Below are 19,547 nucleotides of genomic sequence, written 5' to 3' on the forward strand. Positions count from 1 at the left end.
AGTAGTTTCGCTTTGTTAATCAGCAAGAAAATATCTCTCCTTTGTGGTTCCAAGAGGAGAGAAATGGGAATGGTGAGTGATTTCTGGAAGATGCATTTTGTTATTCACACTGAAAATTCACTTAAAGGTACAGGAGAGCCAAAGCCACCGTGAGAATGGAAAAGGGTCTATTCTTTCCTTGCGATGGACAACGGAGTGAGATTGTCATTGGGAGGAGTGGGCTTTGACAGTCTTAGGGGAGGACATATTTGGGAGGCCTTCAGGGGTTACAATGGGACCCAGAAGGGTGAACATTCTGCCCCTGGGAACCAGGGTGCAAACTCACAGGTAGTTCCACATGGCCCACTTGTGATGGAGGGAAGGGAACAGAGAGGACCTTTTGGAAGATATGGCACACAGCATGAGTGTATTGGTGCCAAGGGGCTCCCGAACCAGGGCTATGGTTCTTTTGACCAGCTCCACAGTTGATTCAGAGATGGTTGATCCAAATGATCAGGTAAAACATCCCAATCCACTGGAAAACGGTCACTAAAGTGGCCATGAATGTCTATGTCTACTTTGCTACTGAATTTGGCATTTATGAGGATAACTTTTTTTCTGCATTTCTTTGCATATGGGGGTACCTACATATCAAAAACTACAGCAGTCATTGCCAGTTTCTAATTACAAATTCCTTGCTACATTGGACTCTCTAGTGCAGAGAGACCAAGGATCTGACATGACCAAAAAAATCCAGTCTACTGGAAAAGGTCCACTAAGGCGGTCATAGATACCTATATCTACTAGGCTACTGATTTTGGTCATCATGCTGATAATGCCTCTCATTTGGAAGCTATATGAGATTTAGAAGTTATAGTTTCCACATCCCCCCTCTACCCAAGTAGCTCTGCCAAGGACTCTTTTTTGATATTCTCATTACTCTCTCCCTATATACTTGTGAAGGGCTATCAGTTCCCTGGAGGGAGAGGTGGGGGATGGGAGTTCAGCTCCTATGAGAGGAATGAGCTGCATATCCATTTGCATGTTAAGTTACTTTCCTCATTGCAAATGATTATGACCACATCTCAAATGGCAGTCATAGCTAGACAAAGTGACATTGATGGGCGAGTCCTGTCACTTTTGACAAAGGCTCTATTAAAAACAGACAAAACTATAGAGTTGCATTAAAAGGCCTGTCACCTTTCCAAATGTCATTCCCCCCCTTTACTAAATTGGCACGTTGCTTAATGTTCATTTCAGACCAAGTTTTTGTGCATGAGACAGATCTTAAGGTTACTATAATGAAACGGCTTCCCAACACCGGGACATTCTAATTGGTGAATCATACTTGGGAGGATTGAGGTAGCAGGAAGTTAAAGCAAATTAGAAGCAAGACAAAGGAGAGCAGCCAAACAAAAAATCCTGGAAGATTGAGCCAATAACAAACACTGTACTTGTTATCTATTGAGCACAAGAAATTATGATTTCCAAGTTAATCATCAAATGCATTTTATAACCTCTGATAGGGTGCTAAAAGTGAGGGATGGGCCCTTAACCTTCCTCCCATAAGAAAATATATAAATCTCCACTTTGCTAACAAAGAAGTGCCCAAATTGTAAATCCATTTCTCTTTTACATAGACTCTTGGTGATTCTTTTTTTTTTTTTTTAAATCTCCTTTTTCCAAGAATATACTCCATTTTAACAGTGCTCACTGTTCCACGGCTGTGACCTATTGAGGAGAGGATAAAAAACCAAACCAAAACACCCAAAACCCAAAACATGCAGAATCAATCATCAGCTCTTACGGCTCTCTCTGATGGGAAAAAGGAACTGTGTCCCTGAGATGGAAAATGTTGGCTTTTAGCCACAGACCTTGTGAAATAGTTGTAATAAAAATGTTGCTATTACATCATCTATTTATTATCCTGGCTCCCCTAAAGTGAATTTGCAGCAGGAAGAAGAGGTGCTGGCCATATATCAGAAGACGAAAGGATGTTGCTTAAGGTGAGCAAAAAAAGAAAGAAACCCTCCTCCCCCATCCCTGCTGTCTTTATTGTTATGTTTATTGCTCTGCATATATTCTCTGTTTTTAAGAGGTTCATTAATCTATGTGTCACTAGAGTGGATTCCCCCCCCCCCCGCCTCCGCCCATCTCACTACCTAGAGGAGAGGGGGGAGAAGAGTGGCTTTGGAGCAAGGAGGAGGTTAGCTGGTCTCAAGAAGTCGGTGTTGCCTGGTTCAAGCTCCACCTCATCTTTCTCAGTACAGAGGACAGCAAAGACATGGCTGGACAGACCGTTTGATCCTGAGCTAGCCAGCCCTCGGCTAGCCCTGCAGCAGCTCTGCATACAACCAGCAGGGGGAGCACTTCCCATGCAGTGGGGAACAACAGGATGGCTTCCTTCCAGACTGCTCCCACTGTTAAGGGCTGTGGCAGCTCTGTCTGTCTGTGACACTCTGTCTGCTTGTCAAACTCCTTCAAAGACATCCCTTCTGGGGAAGAAGACAAAGCTGTGTGCTTCTGGCAGGGTTGGGAAGATACCAAGGGCTGGTGAGGCCCATCACAACATTATGAAGCCCATATGAGGTGGGGAGAGAGGATGAATGGCTGGGGCCTCGAGAAGGCGCTCGGTCGCCCCTGTTGCTAAGAAATAGTGATGGAAATGCTTCATATTTGGAAGGCGAAAGGTGGAATGATTTTTTCAAGTGCCCAGTTTTTACTAGCATTAGGCTGTATCTAAGCCCATGCTCACAAACTGGTCTGGAAAAAAATCAGGTGATTTCAAACAGGACCCAGTTATGGAGTGAGTGAATTGAATGTCAGAACTGGAACAATAACCAAGTGAGGCCTAGAAAGGGGAAGGAGGGGAGGCTCATGGGATCACAGGCCATTGGAGTCAACAAGCATTTATTAAGCACCTACTCTGTGGCAGGCACTGTGATAAGGGCTGGGGATACAAAGAAAGGCAAAAACTGCCCCTGCCCTCAAGAAGCTCACAGTCTAATGGAGCTGGAAGGAACATTAGAGGTCATGTGATCTAACTTCATTTGCCAGAAGGCGAAACTGAGACTGAGAAAGAAGAACAGGCTCATGGGATTATAGGCTGTCAGAGTTGGAAGGGGCCTTAGGGAATCCAATGTTTTCACTTAACAGAAGGGGAAACTGAGGCTCAGAGCATCTGAATTCCAACTCTCCTTTTGCACCCTGTGATTGGTTGGTATGTGTAGAAGCAGGCTCAGTGTTTGGGTAGGGGTTACCCTTTTGATATTTGCCTCTCTCTGCAGTTTGATATAGAGCAAACTCATTCACTGTGTTCAGCCAAGGGAGTTCAAAGCGTCAAACTTAACATTTGCCCAGATTCTCCAGGCCCTCAGGACACTGTCAATAGCTCAGTCTGGCTGACATGGAATGATGCACACAGCTCTCCTTGTGATGGCCCAGCACTTGTTTCCTGGCCCGGTAATTTGGGTGAACACATGGTCAATAGCATTTGAAATGCTCTCAGGGCTTATATTTGTTAACAGGCCGAGCCAAGGCACAGGCTCATTAGAGACTGGAAAACCAGAACACAAACACTGGGCGTCAACTTGGAGGAGACAGACAAAGCAAACCTAAGTAGGGGCCACATCTGGGTGCAAGGCAACCCAGAACAAGGGAAGGAAGGAGGGAAGCAGGGCTGGCCTGTGGGGCCTGTGGAGACACCATTCTCAGCCTAGCTCTGCCCCTGACTATAGGAGCTTGCTTAAGTCCCTTCCCCTCTCAAGTCCTCAGTTTCTTCCTCTGTCAAATGAAGAGTTGAGATAGATCATTTCCAAGGTCCCTCCCAGCTCAGGTACTCTCTTTTTTAAAGTTCTTCCCCAACTTTGTCATTCTTTATTCTTTGCTCCCTCCCAGCTCTGAGATTCTTTGTTCTAAGCTCTCTCCCACCTCTGCCATTCTCTGTTCTAAGCTCTCTCACAGCTCTGCCATTCTCTGTTCTAAGGTCTCTCCTACATTGGCCATTTTCTATTCTAAGATCTATCACAGCTCTGCCATTCTCTGTTCTAAGGGCCCTCCCAGCTCTAACATCCCACAGTCCATGTTCTAAGGCAGGGGTGTCAAACTCATGGTCTGAAGGGGAACACTCCCCAGTGCTGCCTGAACCAGATTAAAATGCCGTTGGAAAATGTTTAACAAAATAAATGAAAATATAACATAGAAAATATGAATTTGTAGTTTTCTCAGCCAAGATGCAGCCCACAGGAATCCATTTTTTATTTAAGTTGGACCCCATTGGCCTAAGTTCTGCTTTCTGTTCTCTGGGCCCTCCTGGCTCTCACGTTCTATGTTCTAAGGTCTTTTCCCTGGTATGATATTCTAGGGTTTTATGTTCCATATTCTAAGGTTCCTTTCAGCACTTTGGAAGACAATGTTTCATAATTCCTCCATTTACCATTGCTGTATAAAGGCATTTGGGGAAAGTTAATTGCAGATGCACAGATCTGAACTGTCTGGGGAGCTTGTTTCAAATGGCAACTATTTAAGACAAAACAAAACCTCTGTTGTCTAGGGGCCTTGAGAAGTCAACAGGTTACATATGCTTGGCACAGGGGCAGAAAGGCTGGACTCTGAACCAAGAAACCTGACCTCAGTTTCCAGCTCTGACACTTACTAGCTGTTTGACCCTGCACCTCCTTTTAGCCTCTCAGTGCCTCAGTTTCCTCATCTATAAAATGGAAATGATAACACTCCTCCCAAGGCTGCTGGGAGAAAAGCCTAATGGAAGCCTCCAAGTGCTGGACATGTGAGCACTTACTTCTGAATGGGAAGGATGCCAAGACAGAAGGCAGCCTGGGAGGGTAGGAAGAACGTTGGATCTACAGTCACAGGAGCTGGCTTCAAAGCTTCCCTTACCTGAGTGACTATGGGCAAGTTCCTTAACTTCCTTCGGCCTCAAATTCCCGAACTTTAAAATGAAGGCGTTGGACTCAAGCCTCCAGGGTCTCTTCTAGCTCTAAATCCGTGACTCTACTAGCCTCCGAGGGGCTGGACTGGATGCTTTCTGAGGCCTCTTCCAACGCTATACCTATCATCCCCTGCCCTGGGGTATATACAAATGTATGACATAACAGTGTTGGAGCAGTTAAAAACCAGCCAACCAAACAGCAAAATTTGGGCACTGAGGCTAGTTCCGACTCATTTTGTAGAGGTGATCCCAGTGGTATGGAGTAGGAAATGCTATTTGAAATCCAGGGACACTCTCTTTTTCTGATGGGTGAAAACCAGAGAGGGTGGGTGTATTCTGTTCCTGGAAAGGATCACATGCCTAGTAGAAAACACAGGGCTTCTAAAGACAATAATTACATACTTTGAAGAAGCAAATGGCTGCTTGCTCACAATCGCCCCTGGTATCTTTGTCTTTGCAGGAGAACATGGTCTTTGCTATGGGGATAATAACCTGCTACATTTCTCTGCCACTTAAGTGTTGCCCCATAAATATTGCTACCAAACTTTCAAAACCTGCCTGGCTCGCCAGTTCCAGGTCACCAGCCTACTTTAAAGTTAATATTTCTTAAAGTGATTTGAGGAAATCCACCTAAAACAAATGGCCCTTTAAAAGAGTCCTGTGTGAAGCATGCTCAGCTATGGTGGTCCAGTTTGGAGAGCTTTATTTATGCAAAGCTATTAAAACTGTCAATCTCAACTAGTGTACACTATCGTCTTACCACAGAGTTACTGGCTATGTTCCAATAGCCTTCATTAGTGGTCATTCAGGAACCCCACTTTCGTGATTTGCAACAGACAGGTAGACACATGCAAAATTTTAAAGGAAGTTTGCCCAACCAATGAGGCCCAGATGAAAGTCATGGATTACCACACACTGTTAAGTGCCAGACCCACTTTGAGGGGAGTGTGGTGGGACTGAAAGGAGTGTGAGGCCCAAGGTATGTCTGAGCTGTGGCTAGCTAGGGCATGGTACATTCAAGCCCTGGCGACTATGATTTTTCAAACAATAGAAGGCAGCATTATCAGAATGCATTTCAGGGGGCTTAATGAGTCATTTAGGTTACTGTAAATGATCTATGCCGTGGGAACTCTGAGTGTTTTTCAAACGGAGAAACCTTGTTCTTTTTACAGCCTCGACAGGCTTGAGACTTAGCTTTAGCTGGTATCTATGTCATGGCTGAGTCCAAACTCTGATCAATGTCTCAGTGGCCATTGATAATGTAGGTGATGATCAATTTTGCGCTCCCTCTGCTCCCATGATATCTTTATCGCTAAATGAGATTCGAGTCTCATCTTAATAATAGTTAACACTGCAAGTGTGGGAATGAGACTGAAAATTTAGCTTATGTAGAAGTGTAATGAATTCTCAGTTACACGCTATACTTTACGAGTTCTAAATACTTTGCTCCCCGGACCACTGAGTTGCCTGATATTCTACTAGCATGAATTGGGGGCACTTCACAATGTTTGGTGTTGAGGGGAATTTCCTTAGGTTAAGGAGTTATCTCTAGAACAAGTATTCTGGAGGGTCAACTTATAGAGTCTTTAACTGTTTAAAAGACCTTAGTGACAATAGTTTGGTTATCAACTAGATGGTTAGCTGAAGAGGAATGGAAGGACAGTCAGGTGAGTGTTTATGGGGGAGAGGATAGAAGGAAAGGTCTGTTTGGGGAATTATCAAGGGAGGATAACATGGGGCACCACAGTAGAGGGCAGCTCTGAGCACCCAGAGGGCACAGGGTACTGGAGAGAGAGAGAGGATACATAGGGAGAAATGAGTGGGTACCAAAGACAAGCTTCCCCCACTTTCATGTTTGTCTAGGGCTTGCCCCACTGATGCCTCCCTCAGCCTGGCTCAATAGGAAACCCTCATTGTTTGACTTAAGACTACATTACTTAGACTTCTCTGATAAACATAAGACTAGCTGGTCAATATTGACTTTAGCCAGAGTTTGTATATCAGCTGTAACATATGTAAATATAGATATTATAGCAGAAATGCATTCACACAACTTGCTTGAAGGATGCTAGCAAGCTAAATGGTCTGATGAGACTTTGCCTAGTATGGAGTGGTAAATGAAAGAAATTTGCAGTCAAGATGCTTGTGAGCATAACATATGTTCACCATGGCCCTTGTGTATGACTGCAAAATGCCAGAAGGGGATGAGAATAATGTGGAAACAAACCTTGGAGAAATATCGCATCCTTGCTGCATAAAGGCACCCAGGGAAAACCAGAGGCTATTAAAGATTCCAAATTCATTGGGTGGGTCAGGAGGGCTCTGGGGGTCCCGAGGTTCTTCATTATTATCTTCCAAGTGCCATTCATAAGGACTGAATCTGCTGACCAGGAAAAGAACAACACTGACTCCAATGTAGGCAAAGACGATGCACATCCAGATCTCATAGGCCAAGGGGTCCAGGAAAGAGAACACTCCTGGCTTGGATTTCTGAGGCTTCTTAATCATGATCGAGATGCCCAGACTCATGAAGGGCTTGGAAAAGTCTATCACTTCTTCACGGACCAGTGTTATAGTGAGGGGGGCGACAGCTATATCTGCTCTCTGAAAAATCAAGAAAACAAATGACTTAGAGACAACATTTCCATTTGTCACTTGCCATTCAAAAGAGGTAGCTCATTGTAGTGGAAAGAGACGATGACTTCACATCATTTAGGAGACTTGGCTTGGAATTCCCCCATTTAATAGGTGTGTGCCCTTCCATAGGCTATTTTCCATCTCAGATTCCTCCTCTGTAAAATGAAGAAGTTGGACTGGAAGATCTCAAAAGGCCCTTCCAGCTTGGATGTTCTATAGTTCTACCTTCTGGCAAGTATTAATAGAGCAACTCAGAGAGTTCTCAGAGTCTGGTGCTTAACCCCTGAACCACTGTTGACTGGCTCATGGGTTTGCGCCCTGGCTCTTACAGAGGTTCCCAAACTTATTTGGCCTACTGCCTCCTTTTAAAAAAAATTACTCAGTGCCCCCCTGGAAATCTACTTTCTTTAGCCCTGTAATGCTTCTTTTGAAATTTGTGTCATTTCAAAAAAAATACCACCCCCTGGATCATTCTGGTGCCTCCCAGGGGGCAGTATCACCCACTTTGGTAACCTATGACAGACTATAAGCACCTTGAAGACAGGGGCTAGATCTTTGTCTTTGTGTCCTTCCCCCTTTCCCCCGCTCCCTCTCCAGTACCAGGCATAGGGGTACACTGTACATGTTTGGTAGGTTTTGAGGATTAATTGATTTTATAAATGCAATTATAAGCTTGGTGATCAAAAGGGAAATGCAGAGTGAGAACAATGGACAACCAAATGCAAAATGCTAGACTTAGAAGTCAGGAAGACCTGGATTCAAATCTTGCTTCTGACAATATCTGTGTGACCTTGGGCAAGTCCCTTCCCCTTTCCCCCTACCCTGAGTATTGAGTCTTAGTTTCCTCCTCTATAAAATGAAGTGATTGGACTAGAGAGCCTCTGAGGTCCTGCCCAGCTACAAGCCCCTTGTAATGTTGGCATCTGGACTGGCATCATAGGCTATATATCAAGCTTTTACCATATGGACTTATGTTTGGGTAGCCTGCTTTAATCTGTGACCTATTTGGATATGTGAAAGAATGAACTTCAAGGATCCCTGATGGCCTCAATGTGTGGATATGGCCTTTACTGATGGAGAACACAACTCTTCCATACCATCCCCTAGTGGCCAACCCTTTGACTAAGAACCTCTCTTTGCTAAGGGAGGCCAGTCCTTGAGTCTGTTGTTAGCCAGCACAGGCAAGTCTTCCCCTCTTCACAGGTCCTCCCAAAGCTTGGGACCTGTTGGAACAGTGCCCAGACCTGTCTAAGACCGCAGGGTCATTTCTATGGCAGAATGAAGCATTGGAAAATGAGTTCATTCTGTATTAGGACATTTTGATAGTATGGGGCAAAAAAAAAATCATATAATGTCAGAGTTGAAAGACCCCGAGAGTTCAATTTCTCATTTGACAGAGGAGGAAACTGAGGCCCAGGGACGTGAAAGGACTTGCCCAGGGTTCACACAGCTGGTAAATGTCAGAAGTAAGATTCAAACCCATGTCTTCCTTAGTTGAAGCCTGTCATTCTATCTGCTGTATCCAGTAGCCCTTCGGACCTTGTTTCATGGGAGCTCCTAGTCCCATGAGCTTCAGTGGGGAAAAATTGTTATCTTTATTTTCACTAGCCTTTGGGCTCTTTAATAGTTCTACGTGTTTTGCTTTTTTGCAGTTAAAATCACTATTCTGAGAAGGGGTCCTTGGTCCTCCCCAGACTGCCAAAGGGGTCCAAGACATAGGAAAGGTGGAGAAGCCCCGGTCTAGATAGACTCAGACAAAGTGAGGCCTTCCATCACACAGGGCTTCATTCAAACATCTTGAGGCCATGCCAGGGTGTGTGTGGGGGGTGCTGTACCACAATTCTTTCCAGTTCAGTGAGTGACTGCTTGTGGAGCACAGCAGCCCATTCCTTAGAGAGTGACCCTGGACAAGTCACATCCCCTTTGGAGCCTCAGTTTCCTTATCTGAAAAATGGGGATAATGATTCTTACACTACCTCTCTCCTCTGGTTGCTTTGATCCTTCATAATCCTTAAAAGGCTTTATGTTTAGTCTCTGGGCTCTGGCCATAAAAACCCCTCTCTTTCAAAGGCCTCCATTCAAGCTGAATGGGGAAGGGGGCGGGATGTCTAGACCATAAGACAAAGAGCCCTTTTCATATCATTGGACCTGAATACTGGCAAGGGTCAATTTGGCTCTGGCCTTGTTCTATTACTTGGTTATGAGTTACTGTTGCAGGCCATACTTGGGAATAGCAGGGCTCTTGTAAGAACTTGAAATGGTTCTCTAAAGCCCAATGGATCAAGTCCTGAGCCTCCAGTTTGGCATGCCAGCCCCTTCCTAACCTGCTCTGCTGTCTGATCTCCTCTCTCATTCCCTTCAATATAGGCCAGGTGGTTCATGGTTATGGGATCATAGAACTTGAGCTATAAGGGGCCTCAGAGGCCATCTAGACCATCACCTTCATTTTACAGATAGGGAAACTGAGGCTCAGGGAGGGGAAGAGACTTGCCCAAGGTCACACAGATAGTAGGCAATGCATGAATAAGATTTTAGGGTTGGTAAGGAATATTACAGATTGTATAGTTCATTCCCCTTTGTTTTATAGAGGGAGAAACTGAGGCCACCTCTCTATCCACTGTTCCACTATTTTATCCCCATCCCTCCAAGAGCCATGTATGCATCTTATTTGCAGAAGTCTGCCTGTCCACCAAAGAGGAAGCTGTCCCTTGGGACTTCTAGGTGTCTCTAGAAGCATCTCTGGCCTGCAGTGTGCTAGCAATCCCAGAATGACTAGAAGAAAGCTCTCTTCCCCTCAGGCCCTGAAGTTCTCTCCTCCACTTGGCAATTCTTTCTATCTGCTTTTCTGTTCCTGACGAGCTTCTTTAAAAAAAAAAAAAGGCAGGGCAGGACCGTTCTTTCTCCGAATGCAGTATTTTCCTAATGAAGAAGTGTATTAAACCTGCTGTCAATTAAGCCTCAGTGATGTGGAAAGCAGTCCTGGCCCAGAGATGGGCGAAGCCTTCCAGCTGAGCCTTCAAAAGCACCCAGAAGAAGTGTGGCACAGTTGGATAAAGGGAGAAGAGCCCTGAAAGGTGAGCATAAAGCAGCTTAGCCATCAGGCAGGAGGAAAGCCACTGTGTAATCCGTGAGGGCAGTCAGGGAGGTAAGAGGACTAAGTTACCCCCAGTCCCCCAATTTGTCTGCAATGCAGGAGGCAAATAAGGGCCAGGCAGAAATCAGCTCTCAGCTCTTCCACTAGGGGGCCCCAGAAAGGTTACAAAACAGTTCTGGGGCTGTCACCAGGCTCAGGCCCAGGCCCAGAGCCAGGCTCAGCTGAGCTGTGAGGAGGGTATTTCGAGGGAAGGTATGGAGTGCTCACGAGAATGGAAAAGAAGAAAGAACACTGATTCTGGAATCAGATGATCTGGGTTTGAATACTGGTTTTGCCATGTACTACCTTGGGCATGCTTCCTTGAGCCTCAGTTTCCCCATCTGTAAAATGAGGGGGCTGGACTAAGAGGCTTCTGAAGTCCCTTCCAGCTTGAGGTCTATGATCCTATGTGTGACATTGGACAAGTCCCTTCCCCTCCCTGGGCCTCAGTTTCCCCATCTGTAAAATGAGGGGCTGGACTAGGTGGTCTACCTCTAGGTCTATGATCCTTTCCATTTCCAGGGCAGAGCCCAAGCTGCCCATTGAGGTACCCAGCATTGAACTGGGGGCTGAGTGAAGGACTAAAAAGGACATCATTTCTGGAGTGCATGGGGCTGCTGCTGGTGGATACTGCAATTCTGATCCTTTCATAGCTCCCATAATCCTTCACTTATATTTGTCATGAACCCTTCCTTTTGCTGCTGGGCTGATGAGTCTGGAGGGAACTCAAAGATGAGGTGAAGTTACCCTCCCTACTGAGTCACCTGTCTGCCTCCTCTTCCGGGACCCAAGGTCCACTGGGATCACAGGATCCTACATCCAGAGCTAGAAGGGACCTCAGTTCCCTTATTTTACAGAGGAGGAAACTGAGTATGAGAGAGGTTGGGTGACTTGCCCAAGGTCACATAGTCAATCAATCAACAAGCACTTATGAAATGCTAGGCACTATACTAGGATCTGGGGACATAGGACAAAAGCCAAACAGCTTCTGCTTTCAGGGAGCTATCAGCTTCCCATAAGCAGAATGTGAATCTGGGTCATGGGACTCCACTATATCACGATGCCTTCCTTGGGCACATCTTGTGAGCCCATCCTTTATCAGAAGTCCCTGGTAAGATCTTTAGAGCCTATGCCTTGGGCCATGCTTTGTTGGAAGCAGGTTGTTCTAAACAACCTTCATACATGTGGGTGCACATGTGTGGGTAGGGCAGCTGGGTGGCACTGAAGTGGATAGAGTGCCAGGCCAGGAGTCAGGACGACCTGAGTTCAAATCTAGCCTCAGACACTTACTAGTTGTGTGACCCTGGGCAAGTCACTTCACCCTGTCTGCCTCAGTTTCCTCATCTGTAAAATGAGCTGGAGAAGGAAATGGCAAACCACTCCAGTATCTATGCCAAGAAAACCAAAACAGGGTCATAAAGAGTTGGACGTGACTGAAACAACTGAACAACACATTTGTGCGTACATATGTGTATGCATGTGTGTGTGAGTTTGGGGGGGCCGAGGAGAGATGGGTGCCATGCCAGGGTTCCAGAAGAGTGGTATTCAGGAGGAGGGGGAAAGAGGTCTGGAGGTCCGGCTAGGGCCCACGGCTTTACTACCTGACTGGTATTCCATCAAGTCACTTACGGGCAGCAGGGCGAGCTCACAAAATGGAGCAAATTAAATTTGATTTTTTCGTTAGCTTTGGTGCAAATGCACTTGGGGAAGAGAGTCAAGCCAGAGTTTGCCATTTTTTTTAGTAGGTGGATTGCCAGAATCTGAAATAGTCTATAATGTTGTTGTGTGTTTTGAAAGAGATGAGGAACTCCAATCTGGCATGAGATGTTTAAGCTTGGAGGTGTGTACGATTGTCTCTGTGAAAAGAATTTGTTTCATCTGATAAGCCTGTACTCAGCTTTGAGAGGTCTGTGGCTGGTGGGCCATGAGCTACTGTTGTACATCTGGGTCCAATGCTGGTGAAAGCACATAGCTGAGGATAGAGAGCTGGCCTCAGAGAAGACCTGGCCTTAAGTCCCACCTCTGACAGGTACTGCTCTGTCTAAGTCACTGGATGTTGTGGAAGTCATTTAACCTCTTGATTCCCAAGGTAGTTGAATGGTACCCTGGATAGAGAACTGGACCTGGAGTCAGGAAGACCTGAATTCAAATCTGGCCTCAAGCACTTACTAGCCACGTGACCCCCTGACAAGTCTTTCAACTTCAGTTTGTTCTTCTGTAAAATGGGGATAATAATAGCACCTACTTCCCAGGATTGTTGTGAGGATATACAAGATAATATTAGTGAAGTGCTTTGCAAACCCTAAAGCACTATATAAATGCTGGCTTATTATTATTATTATTACTATTACTATTACTGTTATTGTTATTTAAGTTGAAAAGCAGGTGATGATCTACAATTGGTAGAAACAGCCCTCACGTACAGGGAAGCCTGTGTGGACACGTGTTATGCCAATTGCCTTGGCAAGTCCTGAAGCCCCCACCCCAGCAGCCACGGCTACACTCTCGTGCATCAACGTACTTGGCGTTGTCAAATGGTTCAACGGCAGAAATGAATACGGTTTTATCGGCGGAAATGCCATCAGAGAAAGAGTATCATGATCTGCCTCGCTGCTGCCCCCTAAGGCCCAGTGGGCCTTTCCAGCTGCCCTGCGGCTGCACCCCGCTCTCTGGGTTGTCTCCCCCCGTTAGAATGGGAGCTCCCTAAGTGCTGAGTCTGTCTTCTTTCTCTCTCTGCATCCCCAGCACTTAGCACAGTGCTCTGCACATAATAAGAGCTTAAGACTTTTTCATTCATTCATTATTTTATTCACTCATATTACCTGCCTCACTGGGGTGTGATGAGGAAATTCTATTGTGAGCCTTAAAGTTGGAAAACAGAAAGAAAAGGGAGTTGTTGCTTCCTGGTGAGAAAGTTTAACCCCAGGATATGGGATTTCTCCTCCTTCCACCATACTCCATTTATGGTCATTCCAACCCTGATTCCAGGTCCCCAAAGGGCACAATTTCCTAAAGACTTCGGCATTTTGCTTTCTTGTCCCAAATACTGACCTGATCTGTCATAGTTGATGTTGGGAGTGGGGGGAGGTTCTGGATCATAAAAGATTTCTGTCATTCTTCACACATCCCAGATAACAAAATTTCAGAGTTTGAAGGGACCTCAGAGGCCACTAGGCCCAGCACACTCATTTTACACATTAGGAAGTGGAGGTTGGGTGAGGGGGAATGACTTATCCAAAGTCACACATAGGATCACAACTCTAAAGTTTGCAGGGCCCTCAGAGGCCACTTAGTATAAGCCCCTAGATTTATAGATAAGGAAACTGAGGCCCAGAGAGGGGATGGGACTTGCCTAAAGGCTCACAGATATCAATTATCCAAGTCAGCAAACATTAAGTCACGAAGAGCTAAGAAGTGTCAAATTGGAGATATTAAGTGACACATCTGTATCATAAATAGGCCAATAACTAGAATAAATTAAGTACATTTAACAAGAAAATCAAGTATATTATACTTTCTTCTTTCATCAGAACTTAAGGTTGGCACTATAAACTTGCTATTCCTGTACTGGGGATGTCAAGAAGGGCCACTTCACTGGGAATTCTGACTAATAATAACATACGTGTACAGCATTTTATGTTTTAATTCAGCCAATGTTTATCAAGTACCTACTATGTGCAAGGCATGGTTCTTGGTGCCGGGAAGACAAAGAAAAAAGAAAAAAGAAACTGGACTTCTATTCTACTTTATAAAGCCACTGCAAGCATCTCAATGATTTTGCCAGGAAAGGGGGGAGGGCCCAGGTTCCTGTCCCCATTTTGCTACTGACTCACTTGTAGAAGCCTGGGTAAGTCATTTCACCTCTCTGTGCCTCAGTTTCCCCATTTTATAAATAAGGGGATAGGACTATATGACCTTTGAGGTTCCTGCCAGCATGAAGTCTTTCAATCCTGTTGTTCTCCTGGGAACATGCATGGCATGGAGTACCAGGGAAACTGGTGGTTCAGAAGGGCTGGGACAGGGCCTATGTAGTGGTGGTGGCACCTAAGAGTCAACTCCCAACACAAGCTGCTGAAAGCAAGTGGCCGTTTCTAAGGCCATAACGTTCTGAAGAGTTTATATAATGGGGCCTGTTGGGTGGCGTTGACGTTTGTTTTTTAAAAATAGCTCCTGAGTGCCCCAAATATCAACCTTGACTATAATTTCTTTGGAAAAGAAGGAACCATTTTGGAAGGCAAATTCAATCCCCTTGGAATCACTCCTTCTCACTCCTTCACTACCACAGACCAGGAGCTCTCTTTAAAAGCTTTCTTCAAGTCTGCACTCCGCCATTGGTGTCCTTGATATTCTCCATCATGTGCTCAAAGTTCAGAGGGGTCAGAGCTGGAGCCCTGACCCAATGCAGGGCATGAAGCGGTCAGTGGAGGACAGAAGGAAGGGTGGCCATGGCTATGCGTGTCCCCTAGCCTGCAGGGACAGATGCTGCCCCCATGCTGAAGGCAAGACTCTTGGCCAAACCCCAAGGATTTCTGCTGTTGGGCACTGTACACATTGCCCCTGCTGTACCAAAGCTGCTTCAATTCTCTAGCACTCACCTCCTGCCAGCATCTGGGTCTTCACTGGTAGATTTACCCCTGCTTCCTCCTGCCTCCTTGCAGACTCTTCCCCAGGGCACAACCTCAGAGGATTTAGATCTGGACAGAATCTTCGAGATGACTCAGTCCTATGAGGCTCAAAGATCTAGAGCCAGAAAAGACCTCAGAGGCCCTCTAATCCAGCCCCTTCATTTTACAGAGGAGGAAACTGAGGCCCAGGGAGGGAAGGGACTTGGCCAAAGTCATACATTGGATCACAAGATCATGAATTTAGATGGGAAGGGACCTCAGAGGCTATTTAGTCCTATATCTTCATTTTACAGATGAGAAAAATGAGACACAAGGAGGGGAAGGGATTTGCTTGACGTCACACAGGTAGGAAATGTATGAGGTAGGATTTAAACCCAGGTCTCATAAGTCTACGATACTTTGAGTCCAGCCCCCTCGTTTCCGGATGGGGAATCAAGGTCCTGCGAGGGCCAGGCCCAGGCCTCTGCATCGGGCAATGCTTTAGATTTTGAGGCCTACTCTCCAGTACAGCATCTGGTACATAGCTGGTGCTTAGTAAACGTTGCCAAAGCACTAATCACACAGGCCAGAGCCAGGAATTCTGGGCCTCCAGAGCCTCTGCCTCAGGCTGTCTCAATGTCTCCAAAGGTTCATCCAGAGTGCTAGGCTGTGCCTACCTTATCCCCTCCTCAGACTACAACGAAGCCACTCTTGGTTGGCAGGCTGCCCCTGTGGGGGTGGGACAGGACAGGACATGACACAGAGGCCTCCCCAAAATCCACGAGTGTCATGTTCATATCAGCAAGGTGACTCCTTCCCTCCCACAAATGTTCTTTCTTCCTCTCTCTAGTCTGGAAATAATGTCGGTGGTGGTGGGGGAGGGGGGCCCTACCTGCCTTATTCTCCTCGTAGAACTCAGAGACCCGAGAGTGAATATGCATCATCCGCCCTCTTCCCTGCGTCTCTCTGGGTCGGCCACTGCCTCCCCCTCCCCCAGCAGCCACTCTATCTCCACACTGCTACCTTTGACCAAGAGATGTTCCCAAAGGAACAGCTTAGAGGGAAGGAGGGGAGGAAACATTGACCTTTGAGGATGTGTGGGGCAGGGGGAAAACCACAGAACTTGGCACCATGAAACCTGGGGTCCAATCCTGGCTCTGCTACTTACTGTGTGACCTTGGTCAACTCACTCAAGTTCATTGGGCTTTAGTTTCCTCCTCCATGAAATGAGGGGACTACAGCAGATCCTATGACCCCTCCTTCTGTAAGAGGTCTTATACTATAGGAGGCCAGGGTTTTATGGCCAAAGGCTTCAATTACTTAGGGACTGTTATTAGCCCAATAGCAAGTTAGTTAGTCTGCTATAGCCTGGCCCTTCTCTGAGGGGATTCAAAGACCTGGGTTCAAGTCCTACCTCTGACATATCCTGGCTGTGTGACCATGGGCAAGTCACTCAACCTCTCCAAGATTATTATGGACTTGGAGAACACATGAAATTAGCGCTGGCCTTGAGTTAAGCTTCCTTCTTGGCCAGAGAGATCCAGTGGGTGTGTCATGAAGCCTTTTTATAGGACCCACTAAGGGTTAGTCTTGGCCATGTTTTCCACCCTCATCTATTGAATGGAAATCTCCTGAGGGTCTGCGTTTTCCCCTTTTGTCTTTAGATCCCCAGCACCTAGTACGGTCCCTGGCACATAAGTGTTTGTTGATTAAGTGAATGGTGAAATCACAGGACCATAAATACTGAGGATGTAGAGCTAGAAGGGACCTTAAAAGTCATCCAGTCCAACCTACTTATTTTACAGATGAGGCCACTGAGGCCTAGAGAGATTTAGTGACTTGCCTAAGCTCACACAGGTAGTGATATAAGTGGGATTTCAACTGAGGTCCTCCCAGTATTGCATGCTATTTTCCAGCTGAACCGGCATTCTTGTTTCCTGAGTGTGACATTCCATTTTTGGCCTCCATGCCTTTGCACAGGCTGTATCCCCTATGCCTGGGGTGGTTTTCCTCCCCCTCTAACTCTTAGAATCCCTAGCTTCCGTCAAGGCTTAGCTCGAGCACTGCCTCCAAAAAGTCTATTTCTCATCCCTTCTAGTGGTTAGATCCACCTCTCCACTTACTTTTTAGCTACTTTGTATGTATCTTCCGTTTGCTTATCTATGTACACTTGTTCCTTCCTCTTCCCTTCTCCCTCAAGTAAAAAGTAAGCTCCTGGAGGGCAGGAACTGTTTTGTTTGTATCCCTAGCCCTTGTATATTTATTCAGGCACACAAAAGGCTTTAACAAATGCCTGCTGAATTGAATTTGATTGATCGATTGAAATGGGAAGCATGGGGGAAGAAAGTTGAATGGAAACTTACCCCATAGACAAGCTCCCCAACCATGCCATTCCATATTTTTGTCTCAGGATCCCGCGCGCCATATTTCCCATCTCCAACAATGGACAGCTTATATTTGATCCTCACGTGCTTGGCTATTTCATAGGCTAAGTCAACGCAGTAGCCCTCATAGCGCTCATTACCTTCTAGTTGTTCATGGTTCTTCTTGTACATTACATAGGGAGATTCCTTTGGGATCAAAATGAAGGTCAAAAGTTAACTCAAGCGAATGATCTTAAGAGAGAGAAGTGCCTAACCTAGAAGTGTGAGCCTCCTTAGTTTCTAGCTGGGAAGGCTTAGTGGGCATGTGGCTGTCATTACACTGAATCCATAGGCAAAAGTCCCTTAAACTACAATTCACTGGGCTGGACCGTTCTTCTAGGCACTCAGCAGCTGCTCTGTGAAAGCTTAAAAATCTGTAGAGGAGGTTTCTACATGTGGAATCCTGGAGTTGAACCAACTGTCCACATGTATAGCCCTCAGTCATGCAGAGGCTAATAGCCCTTGATGGCTCAGGGATTTGTAGGGCCAAGAAAAAAAATAGACTTTCTGAGGTGGAAGAAGAAAGTCAGTTGGCACTCACTAATCCACACCATCTGGGGAGAAAGTCAGTTGGAACTGGCAGAAAGTCTGGATTAGAGGATTATTTGGAAGAAAATACAATTCTAATGAATCTGAATGCTCCTAGTTGCTAGATATGGTCAAAAAAAGTATTTGCAAGTAAAAGTCCTTAGACCTGATTTAAGAAATAGACAAGGATGATTGGGTGACTTCTGGTTAGCTTGGAAATGAACAGTTTATTAATGGTTTAGGATTTCTTTCCAAAAACTCCAAAGGAAAACTCTAACCATGCCCTAGTCCTGTCTGCCCTTGTCCCTAAGAATGTCCCCCAATTTGGCATTAGTGGTCTAAATGAATGAGTTTTGCCTGGACTCTGTAATCTTCCTCAAGCTCTATGAAATCAATTTGTCTTCTGCTCCTTCCAAATGGACCAAATGGATTTTTGAAAAGCCCTTGTGGAATCCTTTTAGAGCAGGCATTGAATGAATAATCATACTTGACATGTGGGAAATGGTGATTTTTTTTTTTAACGCTTTCATGTTGTTTTAACCCTAGGAGGAAGGCAAGGCATTCAACAGAGGGGAAAACTATGGGGAGGGGCATGGTCAGGTGACTAACCTAGGAAGTAGCAGAGTGGGGCTGAGAACCCAGGTTTGCTGGCTTTACGTCCAGGGCCTTTCCCCTAAGACCATGCTGCTTCTCGAAAAGAATCTAAGTCTAAGTTTAAGGAAAGGCCACAAATAGGTGGGGGTGAGTGAGCGGGTGGGACTGGGCAGATATAAGAAATGGGATCTCCTGTTCATTATTCTGACAATTTAAACATACCAAGAGGCAGCATGGTGGAACGAACGGAGAGTGAGCCTCAGAGCCAGGAAGCCCTGGGTTCAAGGACCCCATTTGATCCATCCTGGCTGTGCCACACTGGGCAAGTCCCCTCCCTTCCAGTGCCTCAGACAGCTCTGGGCATTGTTGGACAGTTGCTGATCAGTACTGGCAGAATGAAATCAGTGAAAACAAGCCCCAAATCATGTGCAGACTCATCATCTCAGTGGGCATAAAAGCAATGAAAAGGATAGTAGAGATAGAGAATGGAGCTGTGTTTTCATCGGTATAGGGAACTCCCAGGTGAGGAAATTCCCTCTACCAATGCAGCTTCTTTACAATTTAGTCTTCAAGAGTATCCTGGAGTATCACTAGATCAAGGGACTTAGCCAGGGTCACAAAACCAGTTTGTGTGAAAGATATTATCAAATAAACACAGGACCAGCAGTGGAGATGGAGAGGGGTAACATGGCTGAGCGGAT

At 45.8% G+C, this 19,547-nt stretch overlaps 1 protein-coding gene across 3 annotated transcripts in view; it reads right to left on the reverse strand.

Moving 5' to 3' along the window:
* Positions 1-19,547, reverse strand: part of GRIA3 (glutamate ionotropic receptor AMPA type subunit 3) — a 279,870-nt gene that overhangs the window by 72,790 nt on the left and 187,533 nt on the right. For all 3 annotated transcript variants that reach the window (XM_020976366.2, XM_020976365.2, XM_020976367.2), the window contains exons 10-11: positions 17,665-17,871; positions 7,155-7,531 (exon numbers count right to left, since the gene is read on the reverse strand). In XM_020976366.2, the coding sequence (XP_020832025.1) occupies positions 7,155-7,531; positions 17,665-17,871 (584 nt within the window). The remainder of the gene's footprint in view (positions 1-7,154; positions 7,532-17,664; positions 17,872-19,547) is intronic.

This window comes from Phascolarctos cinereus, unplaced genomic scaffold (genome assembly GCF_003287225.1).
Source record: "Phascolarctos cinereus isolate Bilbo 61053 unplaced genomic scaffold, phaCin_HiC Scaffold_8;HRSCAF=390, whole genome shotgun sequence".
In the NCBI taxonomy this organism is placed as follows: domain Eukaryota; kingdom Metazoa; phylum Chordata; class Mammalia; order Diprotodontia; family Phascolarctidae; genus Phascolarctos; species Phascolarctos cinereus.